The sequence below is a fragment of the Garra rufa genome, chromosome 12, assembly GCF_049309525.1.
Source record: "Garra rufa chromosome 12, GarRuf1.0, whole genome shotgun sequence".
NCBI lineage: Eukaryota > Metazoa > Chordata > Actinopteri > Cypriniformes > Cyprinidae > Garra > Garra rufa.
In genome coordinates, this window is record NC_133372.1 from 37,401,460 (window position 1) to 37,423,555 (window position 22,096).

General features: G+C 36.6%; 1 protein-coding gene across 1 annotated transcript in view; it reads right to left on the bottom strand.

Annotated features, from left to right (window-relative positions):
* kcnb1 (potassium voltage-gated channel, Shab-related subfamily, member 1) overlaps positions 1 to 19,702 on the bottom strand; it is a 40,095-nt gene extending 20,393 nt beyond the window's left edge. The window contains exon 1 of the mRNA XM_073852431.1: positions 19,046 to 19,702. Coding sequence (XP_073708532.1) covers positions 19,046 to 19,621 — 576 coding nt within the window. The 5' untranslated portion in view covers positions 19,622 to 19,702. The remainder of the gene's footprint in view (positions 1 to 19,045) is intronic.
* Positions 19,703 to 22,096: the final 2,394 nt, after the last annotated feature.

The following is a 22,096-nucleotide window of genomic DNA, read 5'->3' on the forward strand; positions in this document are numbered from 1 at the left end:
CGCAGAAGACAAAATGTCAACCCTTCAGCAATAAAAAAAGGAAAACAAATGTTAGATTAATTAGAGTAATTTTTACTTATTAGTATGGATGAACTGGATCATCGAAGGTCAGCAGCGAAGACATCGGTTAATAAAAAGGGATTAAATACATAAAGGATATTTGTATTTAACATATTTAATTATAGCAGGTTTGCATTGTATTTTAATCTCCTCAATAAGCTGCATTATTTGAAGTGTCATTCATGTCTGTAGCACAACCAGTGAGTGATGAGTTACACAATGAAATGCAATACTCAAAGGGATAGTTCACCCAAAAATGATGATATTTTGAAAAATGCTGGTAACCAAACTGTTTCAATTCCCATTTACTTCCATTATATTTTTGGTCATTCAAATCATACATTGGTCTGGTTGCCAACATTATTCATAATATCTTCTTTTGTAAAAGGTTTGAAATGACTTGAGGGTGAGTAAGCGATGACAGATTTGTCATTTTCCCTTTAACAGTTAGGTCCCTAACCCCCGTATGCGCAATGCTAATAATTTGCCCAATATATCACTTCTCTTATTTGTGTGTGATTCAAGAACATCAAATGATGAGAAATCAGACACATATCTGTCACAAACACGCAGTTATGCATCAGTGACATTCAATTGACACACCCGACCACACAAACTAGTTCATACATTTCACATAAGACGTTGACACAAAGAATCAAAAACAAACCCTCCAAAAAAACAGCAGTACACAAAGTAAACACACACATACACACGCCGCTGCTTATCCTGGCAGAGACAGCTGTGCGTTCAAGCGTCGCACAAGACACAGTTGCTATGGTGACAATGACGACACGCTTTTTAGCATTGCAGGGATGGGAGAGAGAAAAGAATGCATGTGTGCGTGTGTGTGTCAGTGGAAAAGCAGACAGTGGCAAAGGCATTTGCGAAAACAAAAACGCAACAAGCTAAAGATGAAAAGTTCAGGCATGGAGGGCAGCGACACATCCTAATGTAAGAAGACTAAACCCTTGACAAGACGTACCAATGTGTGCAGCTGGCACGTACACACCCAGAAGTCAGCTAGCAGCACAACAAATCATGTAGTTTAACTCTTGACCCGAATGTTTAAAGTTTAAAGCCAGTGACACCCTGCAACAAAGAGATAGCATTCAGGGTTACACTTAGGTCAAGGGAAAAGGTAAATAAGAGAGGCGTACCGCAGCATTCACATGATTTTTTAATGTATCTCCGAGATTAGTCTCAGTTATTTTCCACATGGAACCTACATTAGTGGTTACACAAGCGTAACTAAGGCTCATTTACAGGAGGCTGTGATGTTTGCTGCCTTATTTTATATGTAATTTACAGCATACTGAATGTAGTCACATTATTTCATAGCTTTGATACTGCTTAGTGTGTAGTGCAAAAAAAAGTTTTTTAATATGGAAGCCCATAACAAATAAAAAAGGTAATTGTGACTTTCTGTGTCACAATTCAGAATTGTATGATACAAACTCTCACTTATGATTTTTTTCTCTCAGAATTCTGAGATATAAACTCGAAATTGCGAGAAAAAAGTCAGAATTGCATGATATATGACTTTTGTTCTCAGAATTGCAAGTTTACATCCCGCATTTCAGACTTGTTTTCTCAGAATTGCGAGATATAAACTCGAAATACTGACTTTTTTTCTCAGAATTGTGTGTTCATATCTCACATTTCTGACTTTATAACACAAAATTGCAGTTATTAGTAGAGAATTGTGAGATATAAACTCACAAGTCTATAAAACAATCAGTCTTTTTTTCCTCATCTTTGTTTATCTCACAATTCTAAGAAAAAAGTCAGAATTATGAATTGTATTCATTTCAAGACTTAATTTATCAGAATTGCAAGTTTACATCTCGAAATTTCAGACTTGTTTTTTCAGAATTGCATGATACAAACTCTCACTTCTGGCTTTTTTCAGAATTGCGAGATATAAACTCACAATTGCGAGATATAAACTTTTAATTCTGACTTTTGTTCTCAGAATTGTGAGTTAAGATCTCGCATTTCAGACTTGTTTTCTCAGAAGTGCGTGATACAAACTCACACTTCTGACTTTTTTTCAGAATTGCAAGATATAAACTCGAAATTGCGAGAAAACTGAATTGCAATTCAAACGTATTTTCAAACTAAGATTTGAACTTGCAATTGTGAGAAAAAAAAATTCAGAATTGCATCATGTAAACTTGCAATTGTGAGATAAACTCATAATTTTTACTTTTTTACTCTGAATTGCATGATACACTCTTAAAAATAAAGGTGCCTTTACGATGCCATAGAAGAACCTTTTTTGTCAAAATGGTTCCATAAAGAACCTTAAACATGTAAAGAACCTTTCTGTTTCACAAAAGGTTCTTTGTGGTGAAAGAAGGTTCTTCAGATTATAAAAATGTATGAAAGAGATGGTTCTTTGTGGAACCAAACCAAAAATCATTTCCTCTATGGCATCGCTTGAAGAACCTTTTAAAGCACCTTTATTTTTAAGAGTGTAAAAACTGGCACTTCTGACTTTTTTCTCAGAATTGCATGATATAAACTCGCAAACTCGAAATACTGACTTTTTTTCTCGAATTGCGTATTTATTTCTCACAATTCTGACTTCATAACACAAAATTGCAGATATTAGGAGAGAATTGTGAGATATAAACTAATAATTTCAAGAAAATATCAGTCTTTTTTCCTCCTCTAAGTTTATCTCACAATTCTAAGAAAAAAAATCTGAATTACGAGTTTGTATCTCACAATTTTGAGTTTATATAATTCAATTCTGAGAAAAAAAGTCAGAATTCTGTGCTTACATCTCGCAATTCTGACTTAATTTTCTCAGAATTGCAAGATTTCATCTCAAAATTCTGAAATTATAACTCGCTTTTGGGGGTTTACAGTTCTGTAATGTAATGCACCTTTTTGAATATAAATATTAATTAAAAAAAAATACTGACCCTAATATTTTGAATGGTAGGCTCAAGTCACAAGTGGCACTCTTTCTTAAAAAGGCATGTAAAAAGACCTTCTCTCATATGTAAGTCCGGTTCTATTCGAAAGACATTGAGGGTCATTCTCTCTCACTCTCGTTCTTACATCTGCCTTAGAATCACATACTGGTTTTGATAAACCTTTCTCATCCTCGAGTGCCATTTATTTTGTACCCCTGGCCTTTGCTTCCCTGTCAAATCCATTCCAGCAGCAATCCAATCTTTGACACTTAGAGAAGGGTCTGCACTAAAGATGCCCTCCGTGCTTTAGTAGGCCTTGTGTAGTGTGTTTTACGGTCGTTTCTATTGATTGCACTGACTATAACGGAGCACGGTGAGAGCTACCTGTCACTATAAACATGACAAGCCAAGTGGCAGGGACAGAATAAAATGACAACATGGGAAACTGTTGAACCCCACTCTCCTTCTATTTGCCATTCCTGTGATTTATTAGCCTGCTGCTCATTCAAATGGAATTTCTCTGCAAGAGGGAAAAAATTGATGGAAAAGTTCATATTATATTCCTTGTAGGAAAATCAATGAATCATAAATAACATATTAATATGTGGTGAGAACATTGTGTCAGATGAGTAAAGCACTAAATATACTTTACAAAAAAGGCTTATGGTTTATTTTACATATCCAATATTTGGGGAATGATTAAATGTGTAAATTTTTATATTGCATTTTTTTTGTTAATTAAATGCATGGCAAACTGCTAATCCTAATCTAATTTGTTTCTCCAATTGTGGGACAAAATGGAGACTTTTTAAAGTATGTAATAGATTTCAGTAATGCAACAAAATGTGCTCAGAATAGCTTTCAGATATCAAATTCTGCAATCAAGAGACAGATTTCAATACAAACTCATTTTCTCATTGAATTCTTTTAAGACCAAATTACCCCCCCCCCCCCCACACACGTACACCTTCCTCTGTTTATCACACACTCACAGTCTGTTCCTGTTTCAGTCAAGCTCATGTCTCGATGGAATATTAATGGCCTGGGAAAGACTTCAATAGAATGAAACACCATGTTCCTCTGTGATACGCTGACTGAAACCATCTTTGATTATCTCTCCCTAGATTAGCCTTCTCTTGTATGCCGGAACTTTCTCATCATTTCATAACCGCTTACATACAATATGTGTCTGCTAATATAGCTAGCTCATATTAAATCAAGAGCATTGAGCTCTTCTATATAGCTTCATTTTTAAATGTATTTAAAATGTACATACATATAAAACTAATTTATAAATATATTAAACTAATAAATGTACTACTATTGTCCACTGACAAAAAAATGATCAATCTATAATTCTATTGGTAGGTTTATTTGAACAGTGAGAGACAGAATAACAAGAAAAAATCCAGAAAAAACATTTTTAAAAAGTTATAAATTGATTTGCATTTTAATGAGTGAAATAAGTATTTGATCCCCTATCCATAAGCAAGATTTCTGGCTCCCAAGTATTTCTTATAAAGGTAAAGAGCTGAGATCAGGAAGACTCTCTTAAGAGAGTGCTCCTAATCTCAGCTTGTTACCTGTATAAAAGACACCTGTCCACAGAAGCAATAAAAAAATCAGATTCCAAACTCCATGGGCCAAGACCAAAGAGCTGTTTTGGGATTTCAGGGACAAGACTGTAGACCTACACAAGGCTGGAATGGGCTACAAGATCATCGCCAAGCACCTTGGTGAAAAGGTGACAACTGTTGGTGCAATTATTCGCAAATGACAGAAGTACAAAATAACTGTCACTCTCCTTCGGTCTGGGGCTCCATGCAAGATCTCACCTTGTGGAGTTTCAATGATCATGAGAACAGTAAGGAATCAGCACAGAACTACACGGGAGGATCTTGTCAATGATCTCAAAGCAGCTATAAGGACCATAGTCACCAAGAAAACAATTGGCAACACACTACGCTGCAAAGGACTGAAATTCTGCTCAAGCCCCCCTGCTCAATAAAGCACATGTACAGGCCTGTCTGAAGTTTGCCAATGAACATCAGAATGATTTAGAGAATCTGGGTGAAAGTGTTGTGGTCAGATGAGACCAAAATCAAGCTCTTTGGCATCAACTCAACTCGCTGTGTTTTGAGAAGAGGAATGCTGCCTATGACCCCAAGAACACCATCCCCACCGTCAAACATAGAGGTGGAAACATGCTTTGGGGGTGTTTTTCTGCTAAGGGGACAAAGGGACGATGGATGGGGCGAGAACTTTGGGTGGGAACCTCCTTCCCTCAGCCAGGGCATTGAGAATGGGTCGTGGATGGGTATTCCCGCATTACAATGACCCAAAACACATGGCCAAGTCAACAAAGGAGTGGCAAAGAAGAAGCACATTAAGGTGGCCTAGCCAGTCTCCAAACCTTAATCCCATAGAAAATCAAGTCATGTTTTCTGAAGGAGTCAAATACTTATTTCATTCATTAAAATATAAATCAATTTATAACTTTTTTGAAATGTGTTTTTCTGGATTTTTTTCTGTTGATATTCTGTCTCTCACTGTTTAAATAAACCATTAAAATTATAAACTGATCATTTCTTTGCCAGCTGGCAAATGTACAAAACCAGTAGGGGCTCAAATAATTTTTTCCCTCACTGTATTGACCAGGCTAAACCGCATGCCATAGTAATACCTTTGGGTAGGATAATGAAGGCCAGTAAAGGGACTCGGAGATGTACTTAATGCATCAACATCACATAAACCTTGTATCTGATGTCATATGAAAAGGTTGAGTAAGATGGCAAGAAAACAACATCTAAGCATGCCAGAGAAAGCCATTTAATTGTATTGTACATCTGCTATTACTTATTGCTCTTGACAGCATTATAGTTTTTGAGGGCACAAAAAATTACTCATGTTAATTAAAAGCTGTGCGTCTGTATCAGATTTGCTTGTTGTGTTTATTTTCATAGGTGATTTACACATTATGAAAGAAGCTCTATTATGCATTATGCAAGTGCTCACATTTCTGGAGGTGGCAGATAGTTCTTGTAAGGCAATTAAAGGCGTACGCTGTGGGCGTTTTATTTGGAATACCACGCATAAATTGTTCCTTCCACCTGATCACTCGAATAGGTGTCCTAAAAAATCAGACCTGTCGTTGTGACAGCCCTATAGGCTCTGTAAACAGCAATAAATACTCAGGATGGAGGCCTGCAGTTTTTTAGCCCTTTTACTGTCAGTTTGAGATTTTGGGGTTGTCTCTGAAGGGAGGGTTTTAGGGAGTGTGGATGAAGTTAGCCAGGCAAAATCTCTTGCTGAATCTTTTTTGAAAAATTTAGAGAGTACCATGTGTTCGTTTGCTACGTTTCGGCTGTCAGCAGTTTAATACATTCACTGGGAAGCACAGTAGTGATGCTGTGAAAAATATATGTGTAAAGTTAGACTTGAGTGTCAAATGTTAGCTGATGCATCGTGCAAACTAACAAACAAATGACTGACACAGTATTTCATATGTTCACATTTGCTACTAACACAACTTGCTACTCACTCAGGATTTTTAATAAGAGGAAAAAAGCCAGCAGTATTGGAAAGTGTCTGACCAGGTTATGTTGTCCTTGGGCATTGCAAATGCTAAAAAAGACACCGTGAGCCCAGCCCAGTTGACAGAGATAGCACAGTATCGAGACAGGATAGTATTGACATTTTGTCTCTAGGGACACTTGGTACAGGGCGACAGGGGCCGATTGTGAACATGAACCTTTGCCGATTCAGTCTTTCTTAATTTGTTAAGTGTTGGCTTAACAATGCTATATACCACAGCATCAATACCTTGAACATGTGTATGTTGTGAAGACTTGGTAGTCTCAGTGTTTCCTTTTTTAAATGTATATTGCTATTTACATATACATTGTAAAAAGCAAGTGTCATGGCGGGTACCCGGAATGTAGTTTTAAGAGTTTCTTAGGCGAGAATGTACTTGTTCAGACTCGGGTTTTGCGGGTTTTGCATTCGAAGGCTGCATACGTCATCGAGGCTGTCTCATTTCAGAAAAGCAAGTAGGACACTTCAAATGCGACCTTCGAATGCGACCTTCTTTCACAGAAATTCGAAGGATGCATGAGATGTATCCTTTGCTACTACAGATAACCCACAATTCTTTGCGTCGCCGTAAACAACTGTCGTTAATTTGAAAAATGCCGGCACCGGCAGATGTACACACAAGCTAAGATGTAGTGTTTATCATTTAAATCGGTAAAAACGGATAAGGTTGTTCTTAATATCCTCCTATTTTTTTCTCTAACAGATATGCTGCAGCTCTTGAAACATTGAATAAAATAAAACAAGTAAAAGCATTTTTTTTTTCAAATTACTTTACAAATTTAAAAATAATTTCCCTTCATTTAAGTAGTGTGAGAGTGCAACGATGCTCTAAATTTGTTTGCAAAGTAACGTGATAAATCCTGTTTCATTTTCCAACTGTCCTTTTTTTCTTTCCTCCCGTCCTACGAAGGCCGTCTCGTTTTTGTTCTAAGTTAAGGACACTTCGTATACACGTCCTACAGAGGATGCAACCTCCGGAGGATTCGACCTCCGGAGGGCGCAGCTTCCAAATGAGACACAGCTACAGACAACATCATTTCAAAATACATGATAGCTTAACAAATATAATCGAAAACACTTGTTTAAGTCTCAAGTGAACATGAACTGTTGAGAAATAAATCGGATGTGGATCATTATATTGGATTTCAACATTAAAGAGGCCGCATTCTGCGTTCTGTCTTCAATGTTACTCCATAAAAAATAAAAAAAAAATAAATCGTTCATTTGTCTTGGCTTCTGTTATATATTTATGTATGCATTTATTTATTGCTCTAACAAGGATCAATAATAATGAAAACGTCCATGTGGTTCATATTGCTAATGTTGTCCAAAAGAAGGGGCCACAGGATAACTAATCCTTCAAGATCTCAATTCAAAGACCTATTTACAGTGTTTCATTTACATCACAGCACTTTAAAATAGCAAGCAGGGAAAACAATTACAAGCATATAAAAACAATACAAATAATTATTTCACATCCAGCTAGCCAACTCTGTTGAACCTGGTGTCGTAGCCTAGTCTGCTTTTTTATTAGAATATCAAATAGCAAGAGCGCATTTTCACAGCGGGGCAGCTTGAGAACGCCGGACACACAAGTGCTGTGGCTCTTTTGCCCCAAGGCTGCCCGGGTTGGCTCTCCAAGCCAACATTTAAAGTTTGTTATCGAACTTTAGCTTCTAGTTAAATATTATTATTCAATAAATAATATTTACTATAAACAAAAAAAGTAGTACAGTCGTGGCCAAAAGTTTTGAGAATTACATAAATATTGGAAATTGGAAAAGTTGCTGCTTAAGTTTTTATAATAGCAATTTGCATATACTCCAGAATGTTATGAAGAGTGATCAGATGAATTGCATAGTCCTTCTTTGCCATGAAAATTAACTTAATCCCGAAAAAAACTTTCCACTGCATTGTTAAGAAGGCTTCAGGGCGTCCAAGAAAGTCCAGCAAGCGCCAGGATCGTCTCCTAAAGAGGATTCAGCTGCGGGATCGGAGTGCCACCAGTGCAGAGCTTGCTCAGGAATGGCAGCAGGCAGGTGTGAGCGCATCTGCACGCACAGTGAGGCCAAGACTTTTGGAAGATGGCCTGGTGTCAAGAAGGGCAGCAAAGAAGCCACTTCTCTCCAAAAAAAAAAAACATCAGGGACAGATTGATCTTCTGCAAAAAGTATGGCGAATGGACTGCTGAGGACTGGGGCAAAGTCATATTCTCCGATGAAGCCTCTTTCCGATTGTTTGGGGCATCTGGAAAAAGGCTTGTCCGGAGAAGAAAAGGTGAGCGCTACCATCAGTCCTGTGTCATGCCAACAGTAAAGCATCCTGAGACCATTCATGTGTGGGGTTGCTTCTCATCCAAGGGAGTGGGCTCACACACAATTTTGCCCCAAAACACAGCCATGAATAAAGAATGGTACCAAAACACCCTCCAACAGCAACTTCTTCCAACAATCCAACAACAGTTTGGTGAAGAACAATGCATTTTCCAGCACGATGGGGCACCGTGCCATAAAGCAAAAGTGATAACTAAGTGGCTTGGGGACCAAAACGTTGACATTTTGGGTCCATGGCCTGGAAACTCCCCAAATCTTAAAACTTGTGGTCAATCCTCAAGAGGCGGGTGGACAAACTAAAACCCACTAATTCTGACAAACTCCAAGAAGTGATTATGAAAGAATGGGTTGCTATCAGTCAGGATTTGGCCCAGAAGTTGATTGAGAGCATGCCCAGTCGAATTGCAGAGGTCCTGAAAAAGAAGGGCCAACACCGCAAATACTGACTCTTTGCGTAAATGTCATATAATTGTTGATAAAAGCCTTTGAAACGTATGAAGTGCTTGTAATTATATTTCAGTACATCACAGAAACAACTGAAACAAAGATCTAAAAGCAGTTGAGCAGCAAACTTTGTGAAAACTAATATTTGTGTCATTCTCAAAACTTTTGGCCACAACTGTATATAATAATAGTATTTAGTATTGGGAAGCGGTGTGTTTGTGATGAATTAATTTCCATTGTTCCACCATTAGATGCGTTTTTTGGAATTTTTTATGAATGAGTTTTCAGTTAAGACTTTTATATTTAAAGAGACTGAAATGCTTGTAAACAAGGAAGTTATTTTTACTTTCAACAACACCTTGTAAAATGCAGCCAACAAATGCACTGAGCAACGCTGCCATCAGAAATCACCCTTAACAAATGAAAGGATAGTATGACAAAGATATATATTTTCCTTAGCGGACATTCAAACTAATGTTTTATGGTGAGCATGAGATTGATCTGAAGAATGAATGCTGTATCAGATACAGGTAATCACACCTGATTAGTGATACAGTGAGCTTTTAATAGCAATACAATAAGCTTTCAACACAGCAGCTTAATGTTCCTTTGTTACTAGTTCCAAAGTGACAATCAAATTAGGCTTGGGCTCAGCTGTTAAACTGTCAAACTGAGATTTAAATCCATGGGCGAAAGAAAGTAGTTCACACAAAAGTGTTTTTAAAGACACTCTATTGTAGTTTCTTAGGGACTTGTGCCGTCGAACTGTTGTAAAAATGCAATATCACACTCGTAGCAGTGCCATATAGCTGTATATTGGCATGCTATGATTACCAACGGCCGACTTACAGCCGTGACGATATACAGCAATATTTACAAGTAAATTTGTATTTGAATGACTATATATGCAATGCAAAATTGAGAATGAGTACATGCTGTAGAATGCATGATGAAAATGTAGGATGAACTGCGGAAGAATTAATAGACATTGTATTGATCTAAGTCATCTTCCAGATGTAAGCACTTACAAGGTTAGTGACTATATAGAAGTGGTCAGTGCCTATATGTATAATGTATTAATCATTAGGAACTGGGAACAGGTGCATTAATATGATTCATTACAGTACCTAGGGATCAAGACTACAACGGGAAATGAATCATGAGTAATCGACCAAAAAAAAATGCACTATGGTTGCTATAGTTTCCTAAAATTTCATTAGCTTCTCTTAAGAATAACAAGCAAACACTAGAGAGAAAGAAACATGTGATGGCGGTATTTCATACAAGATATGGTATTTCTGAGTGTGCAAAGCATGCTGGTCCAACTTGCAAGTTTCAATAAGGAAATCAATGTAAGCTTCATTATGTACTCACTGCACACTACATACTCTTACTTCAACACAGAGACACAAGCCATTGCCCTGGAAACCGATGGAGTTTGCCATGGCAACAGAGGCTCTGCTGCCAATTGTGTAGGTGAATGGGAATGCTGTGATTAGGGATGGATTAACACTTACTGTATGTAGACCTTTCGAGAGTTAAACAATCTATCAGAAAATGCATCGTTTTAAATTGCTGTTTTTCTACGTTTGCTTATGGATTAAAGCACCCACGTTGTATATGAAAGTGACTTCTAAACAGCTTTGCTTGTGCTATGTAAAGTCATGCCTAAAAAGTCCAACAAACGCATTATGTTTGCAAAAAAGCAGAATTCACAATTGTCAGGCTTAATGCCGATCCCTTTAGTTAAAGGAACGTTTCATCAACATTTCAAATCAAACCTGTATAGCTTTTTTTTTCCTTAGTTCTTTTCAATGCAAGAACAATACATAGGAATTAAAACATCTTCTGAAACAATATAATAGTTTTGTTTGAAATAGGCCCTAATTCGAGTCAAGTATTCACTGATAATCTTGCTTTTCAAAGGTTAATGCGTTAAACTTGAGTCTGATTCATGATTCTGATTCATTTTGATAACCAGATCAATTCTTAACTTCACAATTAACTTTTTTCTGCAGATCAGACATCACTATTTTGCATTGCTTCTGAAGACTTGTGCATGAGTCATATGGACCATGTCAGTACATTTTAATGTCTTTTTTAAGTACTTCTCCCTTAATATTTAATTGCATAGAAAAGACAGACAATCACATTCTTCAGAATTCCTTTTTTTCCCCCCCTATTCTACATATAACAGGTTTTGAATGACATGAGAAAGAGTATATGATGACAATTTTCATTTCGGTATGAACTCTTTCTTTAACTGTAGCACAAACCTGTTCTTTAATGTCAAAGCCAGACACGCTGCTCCAGAAAAGTCGCTTCTGTTCATGCCGAGACACTGACATGAGCCTCTTGTATTTCTGACTCGCGGCATGTTTTTTAGGTAGCGGTGCGCATGAGCGAGCCTAGCTTGAAAGCGGTCTTCTGATTCATAACTATTTTGCCCAGATAAGCTGGTGGATGATGGTGAATTTCTCTAGAGCTCTGCAGTCACATCTCATTTCAACAACTTACATTGATGGGTCTGAAAAAATAATTACACTTCTCTATTCATTAGATTCCAAGACTGCATAGCCTCCTAAATGCTAGAAATCACCTCCTAATGAGGTTTAATTAAAGAATGATTAATTATATATGCAGAAATATGGGCTGTTATTAATAAAATGGGGCCCAAGCTTCAAAGAATGTCATCTACTTAAAAAAGACAACACCACATTTTTACTCTCGATGCTCGGCAATGCATAAATTGAATTGGCGCTATTATTCATAATGAGATCACGCCACATTATATCTTCCCCAAAAGTGTCCGGTTCAACAACGAAGGACACTTTACTGACCCACTTTCATAAATAAGGTGAATGAAATGCGACAGATAGGCGATTAGGCCTGATTGCACAATAACAAGCCACATGGCTTCTAGCATTTAAGCTCACCAAGCATTAGATGATTCATATCACACAGTTGTGATTCATGAGTATGTGATTCACAAGAAAAAGTTCTTCTGTGTCACAGGTAATTAGGCTATCGCAACCGCAGCAAACCACAGGTTAAGACCCGTGTACCACAATGGGCTTCGGGAAGCAGCTGCCGAGGGCTGCACAAAAACTGCAGGACACCTTCTAATAATATATGAGTGTTTGAGTTACATGTCAAAATAATTAATTGTGGTAACAATAACAATGCATAATTGCAGGCTGTTTGGCCAAATGGTTTCATATTACGCACATGTTTTTCATACAGTAAGTCTTACTTTGCGCTTACTGAAGTGCAACACGGACATTCATGAAAAATTAATGACATTCTCTGGAAGTGGCGTTGGACTGTCAGGAGGAGTACTTTACTAAATTGTAACTTAAAGAAATGCAACACATTCTAGACATGTTTATATAAAATATACAAACCAATCAAGAATATAAAATCATTTCTAATTGTTTTGTATTTTGGTAAACTATTATTTAAAAAAGGAGACCACTTAGATCAATATTCCCAGGATAGGTTGTCCTACTAGAATTCTCTCATCCAGGAAAGAATTATGAAAAGATGCTAAAACATAATTACAATGACAGGCTTTTCAACCCTTTTATAAGGTTGTGGAAGCAGCAAAATTATTGTTTTGAAGATGCCAGCAACAAAGTCAAAACCACTTTCTTCAATACAAAAATGCTACACTGCAAAATACTGTAAACCGAAACATTTGTGTATAATCTTGATATATTAAAAGTTATGTAGTCCACCCGAAAATAAATTCTCCCATTATTTACTAACATTGTTCCTGTATGGACTTTAAATAACGTTAGCTTCTTTTATGTTTCACAGAAGCAAGAAATGTATACCGGTTTGGAAAGACAATGAAGGTGAGCAAGTTAATCTTTATGGAACTTACGTCGTTACGCCAGTAGGTGGTGAAAAAAAGATTGTTTTTATGAGTGAATCTTTGACTCGTTGATTCAACCGATTCTTCATTAACAGTGATTCATTCAGTAACGAAACTGATGTATATCGATCGGTTTTGCAACGGCTGTACTTTTTTAGAGGGGCAAATACAGATAAAGTTACTTATAATATTGTGAATTTGTGACTAAAATGTAAGTTACACATTTAACTTGTTTATACAACTGTTTTATTTACCTTTTTTCCTGAGTAACCAATAAACGACAAATTCCAACCTCCGTTTGAATCTCCATAGAAATCCTTGTTAAAACGGGGTTAAAAGATCGACTTAATTAATTAAACTGAAACTTTTTAAAATATAACTAAATATACAAATTTTAATAGAAACATTGGAGGCCGGTGTTGTGCCTGGAAAAGTAGGCATCTTTTTATTATGAAGAGGACGAGACTTCGGGTCTCAGGAAAAAGGTTAATCTAAGCAGTGTCGCTGTTGTTTAAACAGCTTTCTCTTACTAATATCATATTTAATTTAACAAAACATAATTTCAAGCACAGCTAATATTTCTTAAATCCAAAAATAGTCTTTCAGTGCATACATGATGCTTTATTTGTGGTTAAATCTGAGTTTGAAACTGCATACAATATTTACAATGTGTAGGCTACGTCTTACCATTTATCACTTCAGCAGCGTACAAATCGAGTTAGTTTCTTCCGGCTGAAGTTATGATTTTGATACCAGGCTCTACTATTAAATAAACCTCTAACACATTAACAATGAAGCTTAATAAATTACACAAATTACTCATTTGCCATTGTTTGACTACAAGATTAATGGACAGGGTGGAGGTTTAGAAATATTAGCAGCAATTTGAAATTCATTTCACCTCATCCAGTCCTATCAATTCATACAGCGAGATATGAATTTCACTTTTATCATCTGAACTGGCTAAACTGCACAGGAATTGATCTCAGCCCTGGTCACAAAAGCGCAGTCTTTCCATAGTTTTCTATTTTTGGGTTAGCCATCCTGACATTAGACACCTTTACAGGCACTAGTCAGATATCCTCATAAATGTTGCATTGATAGAATGGATGGCTTATTATCTGTCTCTCTCATAAGAATTAATGTCCCTTGAACATAATAGTAATAAAATTGCAGTAGAGCAGGAAAAAAGGTTGTCTTTTTTACAATAAACAGGGTCACCTTCAATCGTTTTAATTTTTTAATAAATCAAACTCATGGTAATAATCTCATAAAATGATTTTATTTGATCTAGATCTGTGGAAATGCCTCGTATCAACTCTCAAGTATCACGAAGGCTTTGCAAACCAGAAGGTAACTGCCATTATCTCAGCGCTGCAAGGGCTTCTGGAAGGACATTGGCTGTAAATAACCACATCCAGTAAGTGATTACTTCCCTTTATACCAAATAGAGACAGTAAATAAGATTGGTGTTTTGTGACATCTCTGAGAATCAGGAAATATCCACACCCTCAGGCACAGGGCTGGGTCACAACTCTGGGTTTTCAATATATGTGATGGGCTAAATCATAAATGAGATTCTTTGAAAAGAACATTTGGTAATTACTCTTTTTTGACCTGTTCGTGCTTATAGCCTGAACTCACAGCACCACCTTTAATTGGGATTAATCTGGGATGATTTGTCTTTCTTTACATTTGGAAAGTATTCTAATACCAGCAGACTGTCTGTCTCCTTCAGGCGCAACATTTACAGCAATATACTACAATATTCATACTCGAATGCTTATGAATCCTTATGAATTCATAAGGGAAATAAGATTATGTCAGACTGCCATCATTTTTCAAATGTTCAAGCTAGAATTTAATATATACATTTAAAGAAAAAAACCTTTTGAACAATGGGGAAGAAAATTAATACAAATAATTTAAAAAAATCTACAGAAATTCTACAAATTTACAGACTTTGAATATTAGAGAATTTGAATATTGCATGTTATTGTATAAGATATTTCACATAAAAGATGCTTACATATAGTTCACAGGAGAAAATAATAGTTTTATAAATGTAAAAAAATTACCCTTTTCAAAAGTTTACATACACCTGATTCTTAATACTGTGTTCTTACCTGAATGATCCACAGATGTGTGTTTTTTTTTTGTTTGTTTGTTTGTTTAGTGATAGTTGTTCATGAGACCCTTGTTTGTCCTGAACAGTTAAATTGCCTGCTGTTCTTCAGAAAAATCCTTCAGGTCCCACAAATTCTTTGGTTTTCCAGCATTTTTCTAGTATTTGAACCCTTTCCAACAATGACTGTATGATTTTGAGATCCATCTTTTAACACTGAGGACAACTGAGGGACTCATATGCAACTATTACAGGTTCAAATGCTCACTGATGCACCAGAAGGAAATATCATGCATTAAGAGCCTGGGGGTGAAAACTTTTTGCATTTGAGAATCAGAGTAAATTTAACTTATTTTGTCTTGGGAAACATGTAAGTAGCTTCTAAAGGACAGTACTAAATGAAAAAAAAAAAAAATGTAATTTAGGCAAAATAAGAAAAATGTACACATCTCTATTCTGTTCAAAAGTTTTCACCCCCCGGCTCTTAATGCTTAATGCATGCTTAATGTAATGTTTTTTTCTTTCTGGAGCATCAGTGAGCATTTGAACCTTCTGTAATAGTTGCATATGAGTCCCTTAGTTGTCCTTAGTGTGAAAAGATGGATCTCAAGATCATACAGCCATTGTTAAAAAGGATTCAAATATACAAAAATGCTGAAAAACCAAAGAATTTGTGGGATTCTGAAGAACTGTTCAGGACAAACAAGGGACTCATAAACAACTATCACTAAACCAAAAAAATGCTGTGGATCAATCAGGTAAGAAACGTATCAAGAATCAAGGGGATGTAAACTTTTGAACGGGGTCAACTATTATTTTCTCTTGTGAAATGTATGTAATGTATATCTGGTCAGTACTAAATAAAAAAATAACATGCATTCTGAATGATCCCTCTTATTTTGGTAAAATAATTAACATTTTGCAGATTCTGAAAGGGGGATGTAAACTTTTGACCTCAACTGTAGATTATAGATGCATAACCTAGATTTACAGTGTCATTTGTCAATACTGGTTATGAATGGCTCTAAATCAAGGTAGGGCCTATTATGTGATAAACTGCATGTACAATTTAATTAAAAACAACATTTACAACCTCAGCATTCATGCCTCAACCAAAGCATCACAGCTTTGACCATGAGGCTTCAATACAAGGTCCTTAACTTAAAGCAAATGCCACCTTCTATCTTGTAAACACTATTAATTACTACACTACTTGTATTCATTAAATGGCATGGTATTGCAGGACTAGTGATTGCAAAAAAGGTGAAGTCTAGCTATGAAATATGACCGGGCGGTAATTTGCAATGATATGACAGCGGTCTGACATAATCTTATTGTGCGGTAGGGCCATGCAGCGAAATCTGATTTGAGACAGATGTAGACAGAGCCCGTTCGAGTGAGAAAGGAGGGGCTGAAAACAGAATGGGACACAAAGTCTCATGGAGGATAATTAATGTGACATTTCCCTGACATTTAGCCAGAGGTGCAGTAAAGGAGCCTGAAGATAGAGGGAGGGAGAGATGGAAGAGGAAAGAGCCAAAAGGATGCATGACTCTTCGTTCGGTTCTTATTTTGAATACATATATATATATATATATGTACGTGTCCCAAAACAATGGTCCACTTCAGCTTCTCAACCACCCTCTAACACTAACTTTGTCCTTTGGTGACTTATAGTCCTTCCTTTCAAAGTCATCTCTCTGTTGCCTGGTAACAGGAAGGACAGTCTTACACCGAACTGTCCCTCCCAATCCCATGTGACTATATATCAGCACAGGTACACAATTATGGAATTAGAGCAAGTAAAATAGACAGCCACAGGAGAGGGAAAACAGAAGTTTACAGATCTGCATCTCTAACAATACCATTCAACCAAGATGCTGTTCCTAATGATTCGAGACCAAAGATATCAAGCAGAAACCATTTTAGACACACATACTGTAAGTGTCAGACCTGCACCTGTGATCAATGGATGCTTACATGGAAATACTACGTTTTGAATTATGTGAGAAGCACGAGAGTGCCACTCTGTTGTGATTGATTACACGACTACCGCTATTTGGTTAGAGTCCAAAGGCTTGAACTGCACTTTTTACATTGCCCTTTTAAGCTAATTGAGTGTTGATATATGCTTATGTGGAGGTTGCGGTTTTTTTTTTTTCCTTGGCAGATAAAGACGTTTGACACACAATGTCGAATGCAACTGGAATGCTATTGTTTATGTCTGATTACACTGCCCTGCATCACATTTGCAGTATGAAGTCTGAAACATGTTTATTACTAATTTTGGGTTGATGATATGAAAAATAGGGCCGGTTTTGTTTTAGCATGTCACACATTTTCACAAAAAAATGTGACCCTGGACCACAAAACCAGTCATAAGGGTAATTTTTTGAAAGTGAGATTTATACAAAATAGGTTTTCCATTGATATATGGTTTGTTGGGATAGGCCAGTAATTGGCTAAGATACAACTATTTGAAAATCTGGAATTTGAGGGTGCAAAAAAAAAATCTAAATATTGTTGTAAAGTTGTCCAAATGAAATTTTTAGCAATGCATATTACTAAACAAAAATTACATTTTAATACATTTATGGTAGGAAATTTACAAAATATCTTCATGGAACATGATCTTTATTTAATGATTTTTGGCATAAAAAAATCGATAATTTTGACCCATACAATGTAATGTTGGCTATAGCTACAAATATACTCATGCTACTTACGACTGGTTTTGTGGTCCAGGGTACATATGTGCATTTTAGTAGTATTCTTGCTTTTAACAACCATTTGTAAAGTGAAGAAGTCTTGTATTATCCTTTAATCGCCAGAAATACTGCAACAAAGGCAGAATTCCTATTTTCCTCTGAGCCAGATTACAATGTTTTGTTAAATTCTCAATTCTCAGCTGATTTTCACATGTATGAATGATTTTGAAGACATTTCTGCTACATCTGTGGGTGTTTTACTACATCCAAACAGTGAAAATTAAAGATTTTCCAAAAAATAATAAAAATGTAATAAATAAACATGAGTTTCTGTAAAGTTCTTTGATATTCAATTAAGTATTTGAACATATTTTTCTTCTCCTTTGCAGATTGTCAGTTAAATTATACATTCTGAATACTGTTATTGTCTTTAATAACTTCTGACTGTCATTTTGTCATTTTGCTGTGCATTAAAGCTGAAATATACAGTATCCACATTTTTCTTCAACGTGGAAGTAAACCTATGGGTGAGACTTCCGGTTTATTATCCGCTATAGGAAAATAATGAGAACAATAACAACGTGCAGTAAACTGTAAAACTGCACTACAAACCAGTGTGTTCATAATAAAGATAGTACATTAAAATAACATAGCAAGCCACACCAATTTGCAATATCAAGCAGCAAAACAAGCTGTTTTGTACAGCTAAACATAGCCGAATGCGGATGAGACCGGAAGCCAGATCCATAAAATGGATATGTAATTTGAAAAGTATTTTGTTTATTGTTATTTTATCCCAGCATCATTAAGAGATATTCGTTTTTTCTTAGTTTTTTTTTTCCTCCCAAGATGTAGGGCTGTCTAATTTATAATTATGAAATCAATATATCCTTTTCTGTCTGAACTGTGTATAATATGGAAGTTGGCCTTCTGTAAACGTGTTTATGTCTGAACTGCTGTCAGTGTATATAGTGCTGTACCTTGGCTGCTACAGACGAGCCTGGTTTCTCCAGTAGATCCCACAGTTTTTTCCTTTTCTCTGAACAACAAGTATTATCGAATTCTTCGCCCTCGCGGTCCTTCAGAGTATCAGCTTCCCGTTTGAGCTCCTCGTTCATCTGCTCTTTCTTTTGGTGGTACCGCGCCTGGCAACACGACTCCAGGTAGATCTCATCCACCCCCCAGTAGTCCAGCTCCTGGCTAAAGGACAGGGCACACATTTCCTCCATCATGTGCAACTTCCCAGTGCGGTAGAAGTTCAGTATAGACGTGAAGGCCCCGGGGTGCCGGTCAAAAAAGTACTCGTTGTCGTCTAGGTTGTAGTCATCGCATACGTCCATGAGTGATTCGTGGGTTTTGCAGTCGCGTAATTTGCCCAGTCGTGTGCGCGGCAGTCGGTCCAGGGTTCTCCACAGGACCTCATGCGGCAGACCCCCTACGTTGAGTTTGACACGCCGGTAGCACGACATACTCCGGATTATATCCACAGGCTCCGGGGGCAGAGAGGCTGTCGAGCGAGAGCCAACTTTACTCATTCCTGCGGAGGGTTTATCCATTTTGTTTTCTGTGCAGACTACCCTATGAATTTGGCCATGGGACAGGCGGTGTTACCAGTGGTTTTCCAAGCTGTTTCATTTTATTTGAGCTGCTGACGAGAAAGAGAGAAACAAGAAATGAGCTGCATGTTTTATGATGTTTGTTAAGTGCTCTGTTAAATTCCCTGCAACACAAATAAATTCTTAAACCAGTCACTTATTAGCAGAAGCATGTTTTATTAAAACTCTGTCATGACATAACTCTAAGGCATTTGATATTTTTAACAGTTCAGTTTTAAAAATAAAGTGTTTTGCATGACAGTGCTGACTTCACGTTCCGAAGGAATGACTCTTAAGAGCCGATTCTTTTTAGCGAATCAAAAAAATAGTAGTACCACCAGTGTAATCTGATTCCCGAACTAACTTTAATGAGCTGGTTCTTTGCAGCGAATACAATTAGCATATTTTATTAAAAGTCTGAAAATAACTCCAAGACATTTGATGTTTTTAACAGTTCAGTTAAAATCCAAAACATGTAACGTTAGCACCACCAGTGTAATCTGATTCCCTAACTAATGACTTTCATGAACCAGTTCTCTGCAGCGAATCATTAATACGAATATTATAGCATATTTTATTAAAAGTCTGTCATAAAAATGGCATTTGATGTTTTTAACAGTTTAGTTTAAAAAAGTGATTTTGCATGACGGTGCTGACTTCACTTCGTACTAAACAACGAATCAACAACGCGGCCAGTGTTGTTCGGTTCGCGAACGAATGACTCTTAAGAGCCGATTCCTTTTAGTGAATCCAAAAACATGTAACGTTAGCACCCATCAGTGTAATCTGATTCCCGAACTAATGACTTCTACGAGACGGTTCTTTGCAGCGAATCATTAATACGAATATTACAGCATATTTTGTTAAAAGTCTGTCTTGAAAAGGCATTTGATGTTTTTAACGGTTCAGTTAAAAAAGTGATTTGCATGACAGTGCTGACTTCAGGTCGTACTCGTCCTAAACAACGAATCTACAGCGTGGTCGATGTTGTTTGTTTCCCGAACGAATGATTCTTAAGAGCCGATTCTTTTTAGTGAATCAAAACATGTAACGTTAGCACTACCAGTGTAATCTGATTCGAGAACTAATTACTTTACTGAACCGGTTCTTTGCAGCGAATCATTAATACAACGACTAATATAGTTCGAATCCTAAACTAATGACTCGGTTCTTTTCAATGATTCAGTAACGTAGCATAACCAATGTAAGTCTAAACCAGTTCTTTTCAGTGAATCCAAAACACACTTGTTTGAAACAACTCACATTTAAAAAAATTCGTCTTGAAATTCTGTCATGTTGGCAACTAAAATGATCTCATTAGGCCTACTTGACAACAGAATGTTATGTGCAGTAAATGCAATTATATTTTTCAATAACAGCCTACTAAATGAATCTGAAGTACTAAATGAAACGATAAGGAACCAGAATCGTTATGAGTCACAATAATTACATTCTTACAAATCCCAAAGCCTGAGATGTCGCTGTCCACCAGCTTGGTGCTGAATCGCCTGCCGCTTTTAAACGCCCGTTAGTCTTTATAAACTCTCAAAAGATAACAAAAACATTTGAATCCAAATATACTAGAACACACTACCCACCTGTGATGCTCTAAAAAGATCAGGCTATCTACTCAACATTCAGTGCCGTTCGAGAACTCCTTATATCCTTGTTGTTGTACAGCAGATTAAAAGTCTCCAACTATTCAGCAAATGACTAAAGGGTTATTTTGAATTTTCATACCTTGTAACTAAAGAGTTAAGCGTAACGTCGGCTGGAGCCCGACCGTACAGCTGCAGCAACAACAACGTGCAAAACAGGAGGAAAACATGATGACATGATAGACATTTTGGTTTAGCCTATATTACACACTGCGATGCTAATTAAAATGGATTTGTATGAGCATGTATTTTTTGGATAAATGTTATTAATTGCATCGGGCGGTCATCATTGAGATCAATATATCAATGCAGCTGCGCTTATGATGTGATTTCATTGATCGTCTTGTACAGTTAAAGTGACGCTAAATACGCAAAGCGAGGAATATAATACAGGGCATATTCAAAACGTATAAGCAAAGTGCTATTATAAAGACATTAAATATTATTTTAAACGTTGCAGGAGTGGCATCCTCTCCAGTATTGATCCTGCATCATGCATGGGGAAAAAATGCATCTTCAGATGTGTCAACGCCACAAAACAATATTGCAACTAGTTATTTGTGTGGCATATGAAAGTGCAATTCAATATTATTAAGATAAAGCTTACAGCTTATCGGCACACCATGTCACACTTTTCCCATTAGGTTTCGGTAGAAATTTCCAATACGATCAATAATACTTAAGCATACGGTAAAATAGATAAAAACTAGGCAGACTAATAAATCTCCAAAAAACACCCACCTTAATTTGTGAAGACTCATTGCTGACAGCGGTGTGA